Here is an 18,497-nt window from a genome sequence, read left to right on the forward strand (position 1 = left end):
TTCCTGCTCTCACAAATAAAACCTGCGCTGTCTTCCTTCACACACATCTGCGCAGCGGTTCCGGTTCTGTTCTCTAAGCCCATTGGACGATAGTGCCGTCAATCAAAGGGCGGGCCAATAGGATTGAGGTCAGGCTGGAAAAAGAAGGCGGGGCGCGCTTAATCTTGACCCTCACCGTGACTTTTTGCTGTGCTGTGCTGGGATGGCAGCGGAATTAGATTGGATCTAGACTTCTGGTTTACATCTGTCTCTAATCCTTGCTCCTAATCCGTTCACATGGACACAAACACACAGAGGGGAGGGGGCAATCTGTCCTGTTTATACACGGAACAGAAAATATAGGAGCATACAACCAATATATTACCACTGCACTTGTATTTCTTAATAGAAATGAAGCTGGTTTTCAATAACAGTAGTGTTGAAGTAAAATGGAGGTCCATTTCATATGACCTTTTACTTAAGATCAGAGATAAATATTGTACTTTCTGCTCCGCTACACATTACTTAATTTTATGCAAAATATAAATTAATACATTCACAATTACATATAATTTCCAAGCACCTTAAAAAAACTTGACAAACAACTCTACTGTGCGATATTACCTCAGCCGCGTTTCTTATTTATCTGTATATTTTATCCTTATTTGTATATTTTATGTTATGTACAAATGTATACTATATATATATAGTATATATATATATATATATATTAATATTATTATTTATATATATATATAATATTAATTATAATAATACAATGCTATACTATTTTTTGAATAAAACTTTACCAAGTAAAATTATTATCTGTAAATTAACAAGTAACTACAGAAATATAGTGGAGTGGAAGTATATAAAGTAAAGTGACAACACTCAAGTACCTCAACCTAAATGTCCTCCCCCACTGCTGATATTATTTGTGCTTTTATCATTCTGTTTAGATATTGATTTGAGTATGCAGCACAGATTTGAATGTACTAATCCACATTTAATCATGACGACTAATCTGCAGTGGCAGTATTTGTTTACGTATGTATTTTTCCTCATTATTCAACACTTCTCCTTTTATATACAGTCAGCAGCGAACATACAACAACGTAAACACCTGTAAATTATTCTACAGTAGAAGACAGGGCTGAAAGACTCTGCAGAAATGAAGGAACTGCTTTAAGGCACCTATAAGTTCAGTTTATATTCTATCTTATTGGTGCATATTACCAAAAAAAATGAGCAGTTAGGCAGACTAAACAAAGTACTTCCAGTGAACCTGGGGTCACTGTGGCCCATCAGGATCTAGGTTCCCAGAGCAGCTTTGCTCAGTTGGTAATGATAATATTTGTGGCCCAAGTCTGTCGTTGTTGCTCTGCATTATATTATAAACTGTTTAAATCTGCTAAATTACTGAGCAGCTGTTTCCATAAATCTGAATCTGCCCAAAGTGTTGCAGCCATGAGTTTTTGTTGTTTCTGTAATGTCGCCATTTCCTTTGTTTCATAACTGTTTGTTTTATGTTCACAACAAGGAAAATATCGTTTATGGAAAACCCTCTATGTGTTTTTTATTACTGTCACATTGTTGAAGCTTGATCATTGAAAATGTTCCAATGGAAACAAGATAAGATTTTATTGATACCATGCAGGGAAACGTGTGTAAGTTAGTGTGTAAAAGGGTAAAACAATAAGTGAGGCAGCAAACAGGCTTTCTATGAGTCCCGAGATCTGCTGAATATTAAAAACATAAGAATCACCTGACTTTGAATTATGGCTAAAACACAAGTTTCTAGCAGAAAAACAGAGCATGACTGAAACCGTGGCCTGTGCTCATTGCTAAACAGAAGGTGGCGCCACTTCCTCACTCACTGAGGAGCCATCTGCTTTGGGCATGGATACACAGTTTGCATTTACAAAAACATTCCCTTTTACCATCCTGAATGACATGAACATGCCTGCAATCGTCTGTATTAACAGGAGATCCTAATTTTGTGCGACAATTAACTTATTTAGTGCAAGAAGCAAGTTAACAGCATGAACAGGATCCCAGGGATCTGAATTACTGGAAGATTATGGGAAGGATAATGACATGAGGATGTTAGGATGTTAGTTTATTATATCGCAGGTCTTTTAAACGAGGAGTAAATTAGTTCGAGTACAATGCTTGAATGAAGAATTTCAAATCTATTGACTGATCTATTTATTTTGTTCGTTTTATATTCTGCAAATGTGTCTACAAACACTTAATATTTGATTGCATTACTCATATTAAACGCATTGCCTCAAGTAAAAATCTCCCAAAGTGCCTTGGGACATCACAAACTGACATAAAAAATGAGATCACTGTGGTTGCTCTGCAGCTGTCAGTCAACCCATGTGGGTGGGAGGCCTGCTACTCTGTGACATCTCCCTCTGTGCATTTATTTTTGCTCTCTCTGCTTCTTTTTCTTTATATTTGCTATTCAGCTTATATTTAAGAACACATGAGCTGTAAATGTAAAGCACGTCACTGCCAGAGTGTCAGAAGAGACAGTGGGTGTTGAGAAAAGCAAATGTCAACTGGATAGAGGTTGAACCACTATAGAGTAGGAAAATGTGTCGTTGTAATGATGAGAGTGGACAGTTCATGGGTTGGAGTATTTTCGCTTATTTTGTCCGTCAGTGATTAAAAACATCTAAAAAAGGAGCTGAATCACCTTTCGGACTCTGACACAGTAATCCAGAGTAAACAGGACACTAAACAACACTAAACCATCCTTTAATCTCTCCGTGCAGCTCAGAACAAATGCTAAAAATATACGAGTTTGACTCAAGTCTGCTTCAAACCTTTCAGATCTTACAGGACATTCCTTCCTTTTGCAAGACGAGGGACACAAATAAAGCCGAGAGCCTGAGGCAGCATTGACTATCCATCACGGTTGAGTGGGGAGAAAAAACACCATGTACATCTCAATAAAAGAGCAGGACGGCACTCTTTTCAGAGGCCTTTAGCCCCAAAACTACAGCACACTGGTAAGAAAAACTGACCTGAACTTAGCAGAAAGTACTTAGTGCAGAAAAATGTCCCCTGTGACTGTTACTATCATATATGATATTACATTAGACATTAGATTATTGCTCATGAACGGATGTTGAAGTAGGATTTTACTGTTGTAGTTAGATGAGGTGGAGCTTGATCTAAGCTATTTACTAATGATTATTTTCATTATGGATTAACCTGATAACTATTTTCTCCATTAGAGGGATAGTTCTGATATTTTGAAGTGGGGTCAAATGAGGTACTTATCCACAGACAGTGTAATACAAGTGAAGCCTTACGCTCTCGTCAGAGCCACCAGACTCCATTGACAAAACAGTCATTTAACCTCACAGAACACAGGAGTTGTTGTTCTGCTGCTGCCTTGAGCTGTTGGTTAGTTTCTGTTATTGTGTTGATTATTGTGATTTAAAGGTTTAGGGACTAACAAAACTTACTAACAAAATGACTTTATTTGTCAATGGAGTCTGGTGGCTTTGATGAGAGCACAGATAACAGCTTTAGTTCCTGCTGCATAAACTTAAACAGGGCTGTTTGATCGCAAGGTAAAGCTGCGAAAATATTCTAAATATAGCGTACACTTAAACTGATATTGATTTTGACGTGCTAATGTAATCTAATGTAATCTAGTTTAAGTAATACACTGACTATGGTTAAGTACCTCATACATCCCCACTTCAAAAAAGCCAAACTATCCCTTTAACCGATTGATTGTTTGGTTGGTAAACAATTCTGAAAATAATGAGAAATGCTGTCACAATTACCCAGAAACCAAAGTGACACCTTATGTTTGTGTTTGTCCAGACATCAGAACAAAATACATTAAAAATGAATTAAGCACAAAATCTTGAGAAGCTGGAAATATGAAATGTTTTTGCATGAAAAATGACTTGAAGGCACTGTACTTGATATTCAGAACACATTAGAAGCAATCATCCACTTGTATACACTGTTGAGCAGTCTAATTTACAACAAATCAGCATATTTTATAACCTCTGCATAAGTTTTGTGAGCAAAAATCTTAATTTGTAAAGTTATCAGATATTTTTACTGGAGTTAAAAGTAAAACAATCAAGTGGTGGTGGAGAAGAAGCAAAGTGACATGAAAGATAATGCTTAAATTAGGTATCTTATATTTGTTTGTAAGTAGCTACTTGAGTAAATGTACTTCATTTTTTTTAGCTCTTATACAACCCAACTTATGTGTACTTGAGCTTGCAAGATCAAAACGGGTGATTTCCTACAGCATGTGAAGTCGTGTCAGCCGTCAGATCACACCTCGCTTTATGCTTTTTTTCCCCTCTGCTGATCGAACCTGACTGCTTTTTTCATTTTGTGTGAGTTCAGATCTCGGCTAAAGGTCATCATTTCACTCTTAACCCACATATGAAGAAGCTCGCTGGCTGTGTGAATGATGAATGAGATGGCTTTCGTTGATGTATTGAACAACGTGCACACTAAAGGAAGCCCTTCCTCCTCTGTAAAGAGTACATGTAGAGATGTATGAAATGCGGCCTTATCCCCCAAAGGCAGTTTCATTTCTTTTATGCCAGCATCATGTTAAAATAGCCAAGTGAACCAAGAACTGTGGCTGGACCCCACAGCGTTACATAACAGGCTTCATTACTGCTTCTGAGATGCTGTAATAACGGATATTATCACTTAATGGGCCTCTGAGAACATTTAACATATCGTAAGATTGTTCCGACTACCCTTTGTGTGATGGTGGGGGATGTAGCTTTATCTTTCAGTGAGATGAGGAATCAGCAACGACATCGTTTCAGATCACTTATGAGAAAGGTGTCTTGGCCTTGACCCACATTCTCTGCTGAGTGCATAAAGGTTGTGTCTGCCTGAAGTGTAAAGTGCCGATGATCTGGATCCTGGTCACAAATGCACTATAACGCCATCAGGGTTAAAGGTTAGATCCCTACTGGGGTTTAACATCAATAAAGACAGCAAATAGCAGTTGAGAAAAGTAAAAGAAAATACTTGAGTCATGAACACTATATGCAGGGAATTGACTGTTTATGGCAAAGGATGTGGATTCTGCTGGATATCTAATGCCCTTTAATAGAGATGCATTCAATCTTTACAAAGCAGGTCCAGGGGCTTTATAAATACTGTCAAAACAATATATCAAAATGCTCAATCCACAGAGAAATGCACACAGCCCGTATACAGAAACCTTTGAACTTCTGCACAGTTCTGATGTCACAACTCAACGTTTTCTGATCAACGGGTTCGAAGGATATCGTACAAAAAGTAATGCACAAAAATGTTTATGATATCTTCCGAAATATGACGTTCTACAGTATTTAATGCCCGAAGCGGTGCCTGGAAGTTGATCACAATGGTTATGTTTTGTTATGTTTAGGAAACAAAACGACTTGGTTCGGATTAGAAAAAAAGGTCATGGTTAGACTTCGTACTACCGGGACACGAATACCAGTCCACTGGGTGAAAGTCCTGTGTTCTGGGACCCATCCAACACCCCAACCTTCCTCCTTATGCAGAGAACAGCGCTCTTATACTACGTCATCTCATTTTAACACGTTGAATACACACAAATTGTAGTATATTACTTTTCGTACAATATCATACAAAATTGGAATGAGACCAGCCTGCACAACTACACTATAAATAGGTAGAAAGTGATGCTAAAGTGCCGTTACAGTCATTCCCAGGCTGCAGTGACGGTGCAGAGAAGCTGAGAGCACAGATGCAGAAGCCCCCTGGGCTTTTTCAGGATGGGTTCTTAAAGAGACACACGCTAGAACAGAGCGTCTCAGACAGACGGTATGAAAAAAAGAACGTGTTTTTTTAACATTAAAGCATGTAAACGTGTTCTGGAAGAAATCCGCACTACAAGAACAACCCTGAAAATGAGCAGAATACGTAAAAAAAAAAGCTGTGCAGACATGAATATGATTGGCTTCCCAGCTGATGATTGTACACAGAAGCATGAAAGAAACAGCTTATCCTGAGAAGCTAATGCATCACATGCTTCACAGAAAAATGATGCTTACATTTTAATGCAACAACAGTCCGAAATACATTTAACACTCTATAAAAACACACTATTCTGCTTTATAGGTGATTTTTCTTTTGACATTTATTGAAATGATAAATTGAATTGAATTGATTTCCACTTGAGGTAACAGTACCTGTTTCTAAAAAGTGCAATATAAATACAAACATGGAATATGCTATTGGGCTAACCAGGACCAGACTAACCATGACTCTGTAACGTCAGTAAAGTTCTGGTGAATAGAAGAAGACTTACCTGTCTCCTGCTCTGCAGAGAGGCACATTGGATTCATAATCAAACACAGCGGGACTAAATGATGAACTGAATCTGTGATGCATGCTGTACTTTTTTTTCTGTACATGTTATATTTGTAACTTTAAAAGGTCTCTGTATTCTTTTGTAAGGTGTGATTGTGGGTTGTGGGGCGTGGCACTTGGACACTGACAACGATAATTCCCACTTGTGGATTCATCAGCCAATAGATTTGAAATCCTGTTCAACCAATTATCCAGTGAGAATTGCTCACCTGTTGTAGGTTGACTATAAATGCGGTTGCCTTGTCTTTGTTCTGTTAGACTCTGATGAAGACACAGCGATGGCAAAACGTTTGTTTGCTGTTTGGTGTTCTCCAACCTCTGACCAACGATGGAGTCAAACCTTCCAGAATAGAAACACTTGCGGCACGACACGATTTGCCGCATGGTTGTTTTGTCTATTTGCACTATTTACATATATATTTATATAATATACAGTCCACTGCACATACAATGCATGTTGCTGACTGTGTTGGAAGCTGCTTTTCCCACATTTCTTCTTTATGTTTTATTTTGAATTATTCTAATTTTAAATCTTCTTAGTTTAGTTATGACAGGCTTAGCTCCAGTTGCAGAGCAAGTTCTCGTTTTTGTAATCCGGGCATTAATATTAACCGTTACCTCTTAAGAAAATAGATGTAACTGTGAACAAGGGAAACGCAATTAACAACAACAACGTCTAGAGTAAAATGAGGATTTATAATCAGGTTTATGAGACTTTGCAGTGTAGATCTCGCTTGAGAATCCTGCCTCATTAGTATGATAATGTCCCCAGCATACAGACTTTAATTAGAATGAAAACAAGCTTTGTGTTTTGGAGCTGAGCGTAGAAGTAAATCAATCAGCTAAACAAAGGAGGTTCTGGTGAACTTTACTTCCACACAAAGCATTGAATGTAAAAAGGTGGTTACTGGAGACCAGAGTCTGTCAGGTCCTTTAAAAAAATGTTTTCAAAGATTAAATTATGAGCTAGTGAAGCTGTTTTTACCCTCTGAGCTGCTGCCAGACGACACAAGATGTGCCCCAACACTCACCCTTTTTAAAAGCAGGCTAAGAACTTTAATTAGGTTTTACCCTGTTTATAGGAGCGTTTTCTGTCTGTTGCGGTGTGATCAGGGCTGTGTGTACATATTTTATCATTATTAAATGTATTTCTATGGTTAATTTAAACTATACGTGGGGTTTTTGTATTTGCTGTGTATAAGTGTTAGGTATCTATATGCTGTTTTTTCTGTAAAGATAGGAGGAGATAAGATATGCCTGTATTGATCCCCAACAATAATTTGTTTGTTGCAGCAGAACAATAGAACCAACAGAAATACATACAGATAGAAAGCAACAGATTAACAACAAGAGGTGCATACACTCTAAAATATAATACAAGAGTATTAGTATTTAGACACAAAATGACAGTAAAGTGAGTGGTGTCAATATGGAAACAGTGTAGGGGAGACAGGGATGGTTGTACCATTTTTGACAATTCTGTATGTATCTTCGAGCTCTTTTAAGTCAGTGTCTTCAAATTATCATAGTTACATGTGTGTGTTATTAAATCTTGTAGCTGAAACCTCTGCATCACAAACCGAAAATGCACAGTTTAGTCTCAAATGCAAGGAGTGAAATATTAGAATTCACCACTGAAAGCTTTTTTATTAAAAAATTAACATCATTAGTATATGCCTAGCATGTGCTAGGCAACAGAACGCTTTAAAATGGGCACCAGCTTCACCAACTGAACATTACTTACATTACAGTCCATAAATGACAGTTCAAATCAAGTAGTGGAAGTGTTTGTTGCATGTACAGTTAATATAAATGTGTATTTATCAACAACAACAACAACAAAATCTGAAATAAGACTATTTCAATTCTACACATTTATTTGGAGACTGAAAGCAACAATATAACACAGTATTATAATTTAGTCAAGTCAAGTCAAATTTTTTTAACACTGAACATTTAAAAGCATTTGGACGAAACACATATAATTGGATATAAATCACAGATAAAATGACAATAAATAGGAAATCAGGAGAAGTTAAAATACAGTACATGCAGTTAAAATGATTTAGTGAAAGGCAGCGGAAAGGAGAAAAGTCTTTAGTCTTGATTTAAAGGAACCGAGAGTTGCAGCAGACCTGCAGTTTTCTGGGAGTTTGTTCCAATTATGTGGAGCATAAAAACTGAACGCTGCCTCTCCATGTTTAGTCCTGACTCTGGGGACACAGAGCAGACCTGTCCCATGTTCAGTCCTGACTCTGGGGACACAGAGCAGACCTGTCCCATGTTCAGTCCTGACTCTGGGGACACAGAGCAGACCTGTCCCATGTTTAGTCCTGACTCTGGGGACACAGAGCAGACCTGTCCCATGTTTAGTCCTGACTCTGGGGACACAGAGCAGACCTGTCCCATGTTTAGTCCTGACTCTGGGGACACAGAGCAGACCTGTCCCATGTTTAGTCCTGACTCTGGGGACACAGAGCAGACCTGTCCCATGTTTAGTCCTGACTCTGGGGACACAGGGCAGACCTGTCCCATGTTTAGTCCTGACTCTGGGGACACAGAGCAGACCTGTCCCATGTTTAGTCCTGACTCTGGGGACACAGAGCAGACCTGTCCCATGTTTAGTCCTGACTCTGGGGACACAGAGCAGACCTGTCCCATGTTTAGTCCTGACTCTGGGGACACAGGGCAGACCTGTCCCATGTTTAGTCCTGACTCTGGGGACACAGAGCAGACCTGATCCATGTTTAGTCCTGACTCTGGGGACACAGAACAGACCTGTTCCATGTTTAGTCCTGACTCTGGGGACACAGAGCAGACCTATCCCATGTTTAGTCCTGACTCTGGGGACACAGAGCAGACCTGTCCCATGTTTAGTCCTGACTCTGGGGACACAGAGCAGACCTATCCTATGTTTAGTCCTGACTCTGGGGACACAGAGTAGACCTGTCCCATATTTAGTCCTGACTCTGGGGACACAGAGCAGACCTGCCCCATGTTAAGTCCTGACTCTGGGGACACAGAGCAGACCTGTCCCATGTTTAGTCCTGACTCTGGGGACACAGAGCAGACCTGTCCCATGTTTAGTCCTGACTCTGGGGACACAGAGCAGACCTATCCCATGTTTAGTCCTGACTCTGGGGACACAGAGCAGACCTGATCCATGTTTAGTCCTGACTCTGGGGACACAGAGCAGACCTGTCCCATGTTAAGTCCTGACTCTGGGGACACAGAGCAGACCTGTCCCATGTTTAGTCCTGACTCTGGGGACACAGAGCAGACCTGATCCATGTTTAGTCCTGACTCTGGGGACACAGAGCAGACCTGTCCCATGTTAAGTCCTGACTCTGGGGACACAGAGCAGACCTGTCCCATGTTTAGTCCTGACTCTGGGGACACAGAGCAGACCTGTCCCATGTTTAGTCCTGACTCTGGGGACACAGAGCAGACCTGTCCCATGTTTAGTCCTGACTCTGGGGACACAGAGCAGACCTGTCCCATGTTTAGTCCTGACTCTTGGGACACAGAGCAGACCTATCCCATGTTTAGTTCTGACTCTGGGGACACAGAGCAGACCTATCCCATGTTTAGTCCTGACTCTGGGGACACAGAGCAGACCTGTCCCATGTTTAGTCCTGACTCTGGGGACACAGAGCAGACCTATCCTATGTTTAGTCCTGACTCTGGGGACACAGAGCAGACCTGTCCCATGTTTAGTCCTGACTCTGGGGACACAGAGCAGACCTGTCCCATGTTTAGTCCTGACTCTGGGGACACAGAGCAGACCTGTCCCATGTTTAGTCCTGACTCTGGGGACACAGAGCAGACCTGTCCCATGTTTAGTCCTGACTCTGGGGACACAGAGCAGACCTGCCCCATGTTTAGTCCTGACTCTGGGGACACAGAGCAGACCTGATCCATGTTTAGTCCTGACTCTGGGGACACAGAACAGACCTGTCCCATGTTTAGTCCTGACTCTGGGGACACAGAGCAGACCTATCCCATGTTTAGTCCTGACTCTGGGGACACAGAGCAGACCTGTCCCATGTTTAGTCCTGACTCTGGGGACACAGAGCAGACCTGTCCCATGTTTAGTCCTGACTCTGGGGACACAGAGCAGACCTATCCTATGTTTAGTCCTGACTCTGGGGACACAGAGTAGACCTGTCCCATGTTTAGTCCTGACTCTGGGGACACAGAGCAGACCTGTCCCATGTTTAGTCCTGACTCTGGGGACACAGAGCAGACCTGCCCCATGTTAAGTCCTGACTCTGGGGACACAGAGCAGACCTGTCCCATGTTTAGTCCTGACTCTGGGGACACAGAGCAGACCTGTCCCATGTTTAGTCCTGACTCTTGGGACACAGAGCAGACCTATCCCATGTTTAGTTCTGACTCTGGGGACACAGAGCAGACCTATCCCATGTTTAGTCCTGACTCTGGGGACACAGAGCAGACCTGTCCCATGTTTAGTCCTGACTCTGGGGACACAGAGCAGACCTATCCTATGTTTAGTCCTGACTCTGGGGACACAGAGCAGACCTGTCCCATGTTTAGTCCTGACTCTGGGGACACAGAGCAGACCTGTCCCATGTTTAGTCCTGACTCTTGGGACACAGAGCAGACCTGTCCCATGTTTAGTCCTGACTCTGGGGACACAGAGCAGACCTGTCCCATGTTTAGTCCTGACTCTGGGGACACAGAGCAGACCTGCCCCATGTTAAGTCCTGACTCTGGGGACACAGAGCAGACCTGTCCCATGTTTAGTCCTGACTCTGGGGACACAGAGCAGACCTGTCCCATGTTTAGTCCTGACTCTGGGGACACAGAGCAGACCTATCCCATGTTTAGTCCTGACTCTGGGGACACAGAGCAGACCTGATCCATGTTTAGTCCTGACTCTGGGGACACAGAGCAGACCTGTCCCATGTTAAGTCCTGACTCTGGGGACACAGAGCAGACCTGTCCCATGTTTAGTCCTGACTCTGGGGACACAGAGCAGACCTGATCCATGTTTAGTCCTGACTCTGGGGACACAGAGCAGACCTGTCCCATGTTAAGTCCTGACTCTGGGGACACAGAGCAGACCTGTCCCATGTTTAGTCCTGACTCTGGGGACACAGAGCAGACCTGTCCCATGTTTAGTCCTGACTCTGGGGACACAGAGCAGACCTGTCCCATGTTTAGTCCTGACTCTGGGGACACAGGGCAGACCTGTCCCATGTTTAGTCCTGACTCTGGGGACACAGAGCAGACCTGTCCCATGTTTAGTCCTGACTCTTGGGACACAGAGCAGACCTGTCCCATGTTTAGTCCTGACTCTGGGGACACAGATTAGACCTGTCCCAGAGGATCTGAGAGATCTGGATGGTTTGTAGCTGAGCAGAAGATGTGAAATGTTTTTTGGTTCTAAACCATTCAGTGCTTTGTAAACCAACAGAAGTATTTTGAAATCACTTCTTTGACAGACAGGAAGCCAGTGTAAAGATCTGAGGACTGGAGTGATATGATCTTCTTTTTTGGCCTTAGTGTAAAATATCACATATCACATTAAATAATACACCATTATGACATAGAACATTAACAATATATGATGTAATAACATATGGACTATAAGATAAAGAGTATGGGCAAGTATAATAATCAGAGAGTCAACAGAGAGGCAGAAACCATGTAAGTCAGACACTTTTCCTCCTCCTCTGCTGGATTGGATCAAACTGTTAATGTTTGAGTTAATGCTCTGAAAGGTTTGCAGTGTGAGTGAATTAACTTTACACGTTTAAAGTCAGTCTGTTTTTACATTCCCTACATTCTAATAAATTCCCTGAAAAGTGTAGTTGTCAGCAGGACAGTGTCTCCACCTTTAATGTAGGAGAATTCATTTGGTAGATTTCTCTATTAATTACACCACTTGATTAGCTGATAAGAGGAAAAAAAGATGTCTGGTATGTAGTGTAGTATCCTCCTGTGACGGAGAACTCTATAAACAGTGGATAAAAATGAAAAACCAGGTGACCCAAGGGCAGACATTTGGAGACACGGTTCATTGTCAATGAATAAATTATGTGCCGGAGCACAATCATGATGAAGAGCTTAGAGGCTTGTTTTTTTTTCCCCTCTCTATTCGACCTGTAACCTTTCTTTTCACTCAGGCAGACTAAAATGTCAAATCTGCCGGGGCGTCAGAGCCACAGACGGCTGCTGCTTTAAACACACACACGACTAAAAGCAGGTTTCCTTTTCACGTCCGCTGAAAGGTTAGACTGTTAACGCAGGTCATGTGGGTGGTGGGGGAAGATGACCATCCACTTAATATCACACCAAGAGTTTATACATCAAAAACACTGTTTTTAACTAAACAACAACGTAAAATGTGTTTTCAGTACAAACTATGACCTCATGTTGTCCATTAAAGGCTTGGATGATAACTCAGAGACATTTATATTATTTTATTTGTACTTTTATTTACTTTACCGGGCTTTATCCTGTTGGAAATAACTAGATAGTTGAATACAAACAATGTGACAAATGAAAAAATTTAACTTTACTCCAACCCTCCCTATTTGTCATTCTATACATACAAATTGTTTCTACATATAAATTGTTTGACATGTTATAATATAGTTACAAGCAGATAATGATATCTTTATTTATAGAGCACTCATCCAAACAAAGTTACCACGTGTTTCACATAAAAGGAGGAAAAAAGTTCAAACAGCAGTAACAAAATGAAAGTAAAAGAGCAACATGCAAATTAAAAATAGAAAAAAAAATATTAAACTGAATAAAAACAACGATCAGGAGAAATGAGGGATCGCAATAAAGTCTGTAAAGTACAGGCAGAGTGTTAAATTAAAGTGTTAAACATCTACACTTTACTTTAGGTGGAATTCCAGTGTCAAATCCTCCCAGGGTCTTTTTCTGCAAACTCGGTCATCAACTAAGCCATCGAGACTTTTTTTTTTTTTGTGTATAAACGGTTAACGGAGAAATCCGATAGAGTCGCTACAACATAGGCAGTGGCCGGCTGTTAGCTAACATTGATTAGCTCGGGGCAGTAAGGTGAAGGCATTAAAAAAGCTTTTTAAACCACTAATACTGATCGAAATAACACCAAACCTCTGCAGCAGCATGAGAAGAGTCCCTACACATAAAACACACTTTAGTTAGTGAAACCTGAGTTTATTAAAAGAGTGTTTTAAAGACTTACCTACTGGCCCCTGTACCAGCTCCTCTCATAGTAAAGTCATTCAAGTGGATTATCAAAGTCAATCCAAAAGGAAGGAGCCCATTGGTGCTGTGTTTCATGTGTAGGGACTCTTCTCATGCTGCTGCAGAGGTTTGGTGTTATTTTGAGCAGTATTACCGGTTAAAAAAGTCGTTTGAATGCCTTCACCGTACTGCCCCGAGCTAATCAGTGTTAGCCACGTCCGGCTGTTAGCGACTCTCCTGGATTTCTCTGTTAAAAGTTCGTACGCAAAAAAATCTGTCTTGATGGCTTATTTGATGTGTGTAAGTGCTGAAAATGATCATGGGATGATTTTACAGCAGAATAACGCTTTAAAGTCTCCCTATCTATAAACAAATTATAAACATGTAATAAATGTGTTACAACACACTATAATGCAGTTGTAAGCAGATATTAGTGTATTAATGTTTGTCTGTAATTATCCACAAATACTGTACATTAATATGCACTTAAAATGTCCATACACTTGCATTATATTGTGTTATTAACCCTTTATGAAATGTTTATGCACTTCTTATACACAGTGGTAAGAAAGTAACTCAAGTATACTAATGTTGCGGCGCTCACGTATTTTCATTTTGTGCTTCCTCTACTTCACTTCAGAGGCATTGTTGTTCTTTTTTACTCCACTACATTTATCTGACAACACTAGTGAGTGTTATTATAGATGAAGCTGTAACTGTATATAAAGTCATTAATAACCCCACTTTTACCAGCTACGATAGTATAATCCAGTATGATTCTGAAATATGTAATGAGGAGTTTTACTTTGTGTGTTTTAAGTTTATGTTGACTCTAATACTTTTCACTTGTAACAACTGTGCTATTGCTACTTTTATGTAAGGCACTTCTTCCACCACTGCCTGTGCATCCTGGATTTGTTGTTTTGGTTAAACTTCCTGGAGGTTCTTTAACATCTAAACTCTGAAAATCACATTTGATTGAATCAGGGTGTTAGTGTGCCCGTTTCTCTTAAGGACAACACAAGACATGAATATTGACCAGCTTTTACGCCGCTGACTGAAACTGCCAAAATGCTGCTTTCACTCAAATATTATGATTGACCTAAAACATGCAGCTGGATTAGTTGTGATTTTAATACGGAGAAATGGTCTAATGACATCTCATATCCTCCTGAATTAAATGATTGCATTTGAGAGATTTGATTGCATTTCATCCGTGATTGGAGTGATTTTATAGCCTTTGAAAAACAAACGAACCCCAGAGCAGTCCATATTTGAGAACGTTTTAATGATATTCATCACACGTACACAATCACAACAAGCTCCTCGAGTGTCCTGATATTTACACTGGCTTCATGTTTACGAGCCTCCTCTAATAAAGGTTTTCTACTTGACAGTGCAGCAATACTGCAGGCAAGAACAGATTCAAAATAGATGATAGTATAAACATTTGTAACATCAAAACATGATAGTGTACGAGTTTATTTAACATTTAATGAAGCTCACGACAGCGAAAAAAACGTTCAACGAGGGTCTGCACTTTGGGACAACACACTAGAAACGAGTTCAAGTTCTGCCTAAAGACACTTTAACATCTGATTCACTACAACATTTTCTCCTCTCTCTCCCACGGAACCGGATCCTGCTCCTCCTCGACGTGCGTATTCCTGCGCCCGGTCCAAAAGTGCTCCACGTCTGGGAAGCTCTTCTCCTGCTCCGGTGAGACCGCGTTGCCGATGGCGTTGGCTCCGACGTCTGCTCCGTTCCCCTCCGTTTTGGGACAGGTGTTGGTGTGGAGGTGCTTCGAGCCTCTGCAGGTCGCGATGAACCAGATGGTGATCAGACCTTGGCGCACGTCGTCGTACATGGTCATTAAGATCACCGGAGAGAGGGAGCTGCATGCGTAAAGGAGGACTTGCGCAAAGATGATCAGACCCACAGGAGGTTTGTTGTAGCCAAGTCTGATCCAGGTGAATGTCCCCCACTCTGGCAGAAGCATGAGCCCGAGAGCGCCGCTTAGACACAGTAAAACTAGGGTGACCTTACTCTGATGCTGCGGGCTGGGTGCGTGGTTCACCGCGGTGTGCAGCGCTTTAGTGTAGTAGGCAAGTGTGAAGATGACCGGCAACACAAAGGTTACACTTGGATAAATCTTGTAGAACAAACTCATGAAGTCAGACGCGCACACTGGCATTTCAGACACGCAAATAGTCTCGCGGCCATAAGGCACCACGGAGGCGAAAAGCATCTGGGGGATTGGAAGCATCATGGACACAATCCAAATGAACGCCAGGGCTCCGTGGATCCACGTCGGGCTGTAGAGAGGCCCCGTGGAGGCGCTGGGCACCAAAGTGTGTTTGGCCCTGGTGGTGACTGCAAGGATTAAAGTTTTTGCAACCACACACGAGTGCTGGAACCAGTCCGTGGTGCTGCAGACAAAACTCCCCAGGGTCCAGGTCTGCTTGTAGTAGGTGACGGCGCGCACGGGAGCGCACAGCAGCAGGATCACCAAGTCCGTGGAGGCCAGAGAGGCGAGGAGCGCTTTCACCTCAGAGCCCTTTCCGTTTCTAAAGTCACGCATGAAAATCAGCAAAACTAGCAAATTCCCAATTGCTCCGGACACGCAGATCCCGATGAGGATGACGGGCATGGCCGTCCTGGTGTCCTTCCCCTGAAGGAGCTGAACTCCTCCAACGAAATCAAAAAAGGAGACATTGGCTGGTCGATTGATATCCATCTCCTCCTCTGAGAGTTCGAGCTCTTTAAAGTGCAAAAAAAATAAAAATTAAAGTTTTTTTTCCTTTGAATTCCACTTTGTTCCCCGCAGATTTAAGGTCCTGGAGGAAAAGAAGGTGGAGGAGCTCTCCAGGACGCCGCAGTGCTGAAACGCTGCTGACGGGATCGTGATCGCATCAGCAAGTGGGTGCAGCAGGCTGGCAGGTAGGCTATTTCAAGTGCTGCCATTTAGCATCGTCAACCACTCACGTCATTTCACCAGTGTGGCTCCGGGCTGCAGCCAGCGCAAATGTGAGCGCGGCGTGATGTGATTTACATTCATAACCCTCAGAGGGATCATTGGCTGCTGTGGCGTGTCAGAGAGATCTGTACAAGTAACAGTGTATCTGCTATCTGTCACTTATCTCTTTGGATTGAAATGGAGCATGTAAAAACAGGAAACATGGTGACTTCCATTAGAGTTATTGACTGTGCAGCCATAAATGTTTAGATTAATAATCATATCATGCTACAAAAAGCTGTAACATCTAAGAGGGATGCAACTGTCGCTTCAATAGACTACTTTATAAAATGTCTCAATGGTGTCTGCATGTGCACTACCAAAACTCTACAGGAGACTCAGGAAGATGTCAGTCAATCACAGTATTTACACACCAACACAGTCGTGAGAAGAGGTCCAATCAACAAGATTAACTGAAAACAGGTGGGAGTCGCTTTAAGTGCAAATTCTGTCCATATACAAGCCCACAACCAACATGTCATTCAAAGGTGCTTTAAAGTATATTTGATGTTACCTTTGTCTGTCTTTCTTTCACAAATAAAACATTTTCAATAAAAACAGACCTCTGCTCAGTTTATACAGACTTACTCAGTCTGCTACAAACAGGGTCAGATTCTAAGACAACGGGCCCCTGGGCACAGGCATGTAAGAGACCCCCCACTCTGTCTACGTAGGAACAAGACACCCTCATTCAAAGACTTGTAGTCGTTTTGTAGTCCTTTTGTTTCTCTTTGTGGTCATTTTATGTCAATTTTTAGTTGTTTTGTATGTCTTTGTTACTGTTTAGCATCTCTCTGATTGTTTTGCATCTATTTTTAGACATTTTACGTTTCTATGTCGTCGTTTTGTTTCTCATTTTACATCTATTTTTAATCATTTTGCGTGTCATTGTATTCATTATTGGTTGTTTTGTGCAGTGGCGTGCACAGACTTTTTGAACTGCATGGGGTGAAAAGGGAAAAAAAGGCCACATATAGTACATCCTCGCCACTGAAGAGGGCATTTTAACACACATTTTGGCACCTGGAGAGCACTTAAGCACGCATTTTGGCTTCTAGAGGGCACTTTAGCACGTGTTTTGGCTGCCATGAGGGCACTTTAGCATGCGTTTTGGCTCCTAGAGGGCACTTTAGAGCGCGTTTTGGCTTCTAGAGGTCACTTTACCACGCGTTTGGGCTGCCATGGGTGCACACTAGCATGTGTTTTGGCTCCTAGAGGGCACTTTAGCACGTATTTTGGCTTCTAGAGGTCACTCTAGCACGAGTTTGGGCTGCCATGAGGGCACTTTAGTATGCGTTTTGGCTTCCAGGGGGCACTCAAGCACAATTGGGCCACAAAGGGGGGGGGGGGGGGGGGCAGCACCAAGTGGTTTTGTGTATACTTGAGGTCCTTTAGCATCTCTCTGTGGGCCCCTGACTTTCTCGGCCCCTTGGCCTGTGCCCAGTAGGCCCGTGCAGTAATCCACCGATAGTAAGTTGCTTCTTCTTTCCCGGTTTTATGGTGGGTGTCAATGTTACGATGTAACAGCATACCAACATTTAAACTGCTTTATCACCAAACACAAAGTAATGTACCAATATACAGATTTTGAGACCTCAACTCAGGGTATCTGCTGATACCAGCTCTTTATTTTCCTCAATAGTACCTCTGTGGAATCATTTTCATTCAAAGTAACATAAGGGTGAACAGAGTTGGCAGTCTGATATGACCTATTGAATTGAACTGTAAGTGGAAACGCTGAATTTTTATAATTTCATTGACAAAGAAACCACAGCCTTTTTTAATGTACTGATACCTCATCTGCTGAATGAAGTCAGTGTTGGCGGTGAATTAATCATATTCTGTCCTGTTTTACTCGGTGTTCACACAGTGATTCACTGATTCAAAATATTTATGG

The 18,497-nt window shown here is 41.8% G+C and overlaps 1 protein-coding gene across 1 annotated transcript; it reads right to left on the bottom strand.

The window, feature by feature from the left end:
* Window positions 1-15,187: 15,187 nt before the first annotated feature.
* Window positions 15,188-16,321, bottom strand: LOC310954499 (G-protein coupled receptor 151; the record flags this gene model as incomplete). Its single annotated transcript, XM_083923963.1, has 1 exon — window positions 15,188-16,321. One exon carries the CDS (start codon window positions 16,319-16,321, stop codon window positions 15,188-15,190), a length of 1,134 nt encoding a protein of 377 aa, XP_083780089.1.
* Between the last annotated feature and the right edge of the window lie 2,176 nt (window positions 16,322-18,497).

This window comes from Echiichthys vipera (assembly GCF_963691815.1).
Source record: "Echiichthys vipera genome assembly, chromosome: 12".
NCBI lineage: Eukaryota > Metazoa > Chordata > Actinopteri > Perciformes > Trachinidae > Echiichthys > Echiichthys vipera.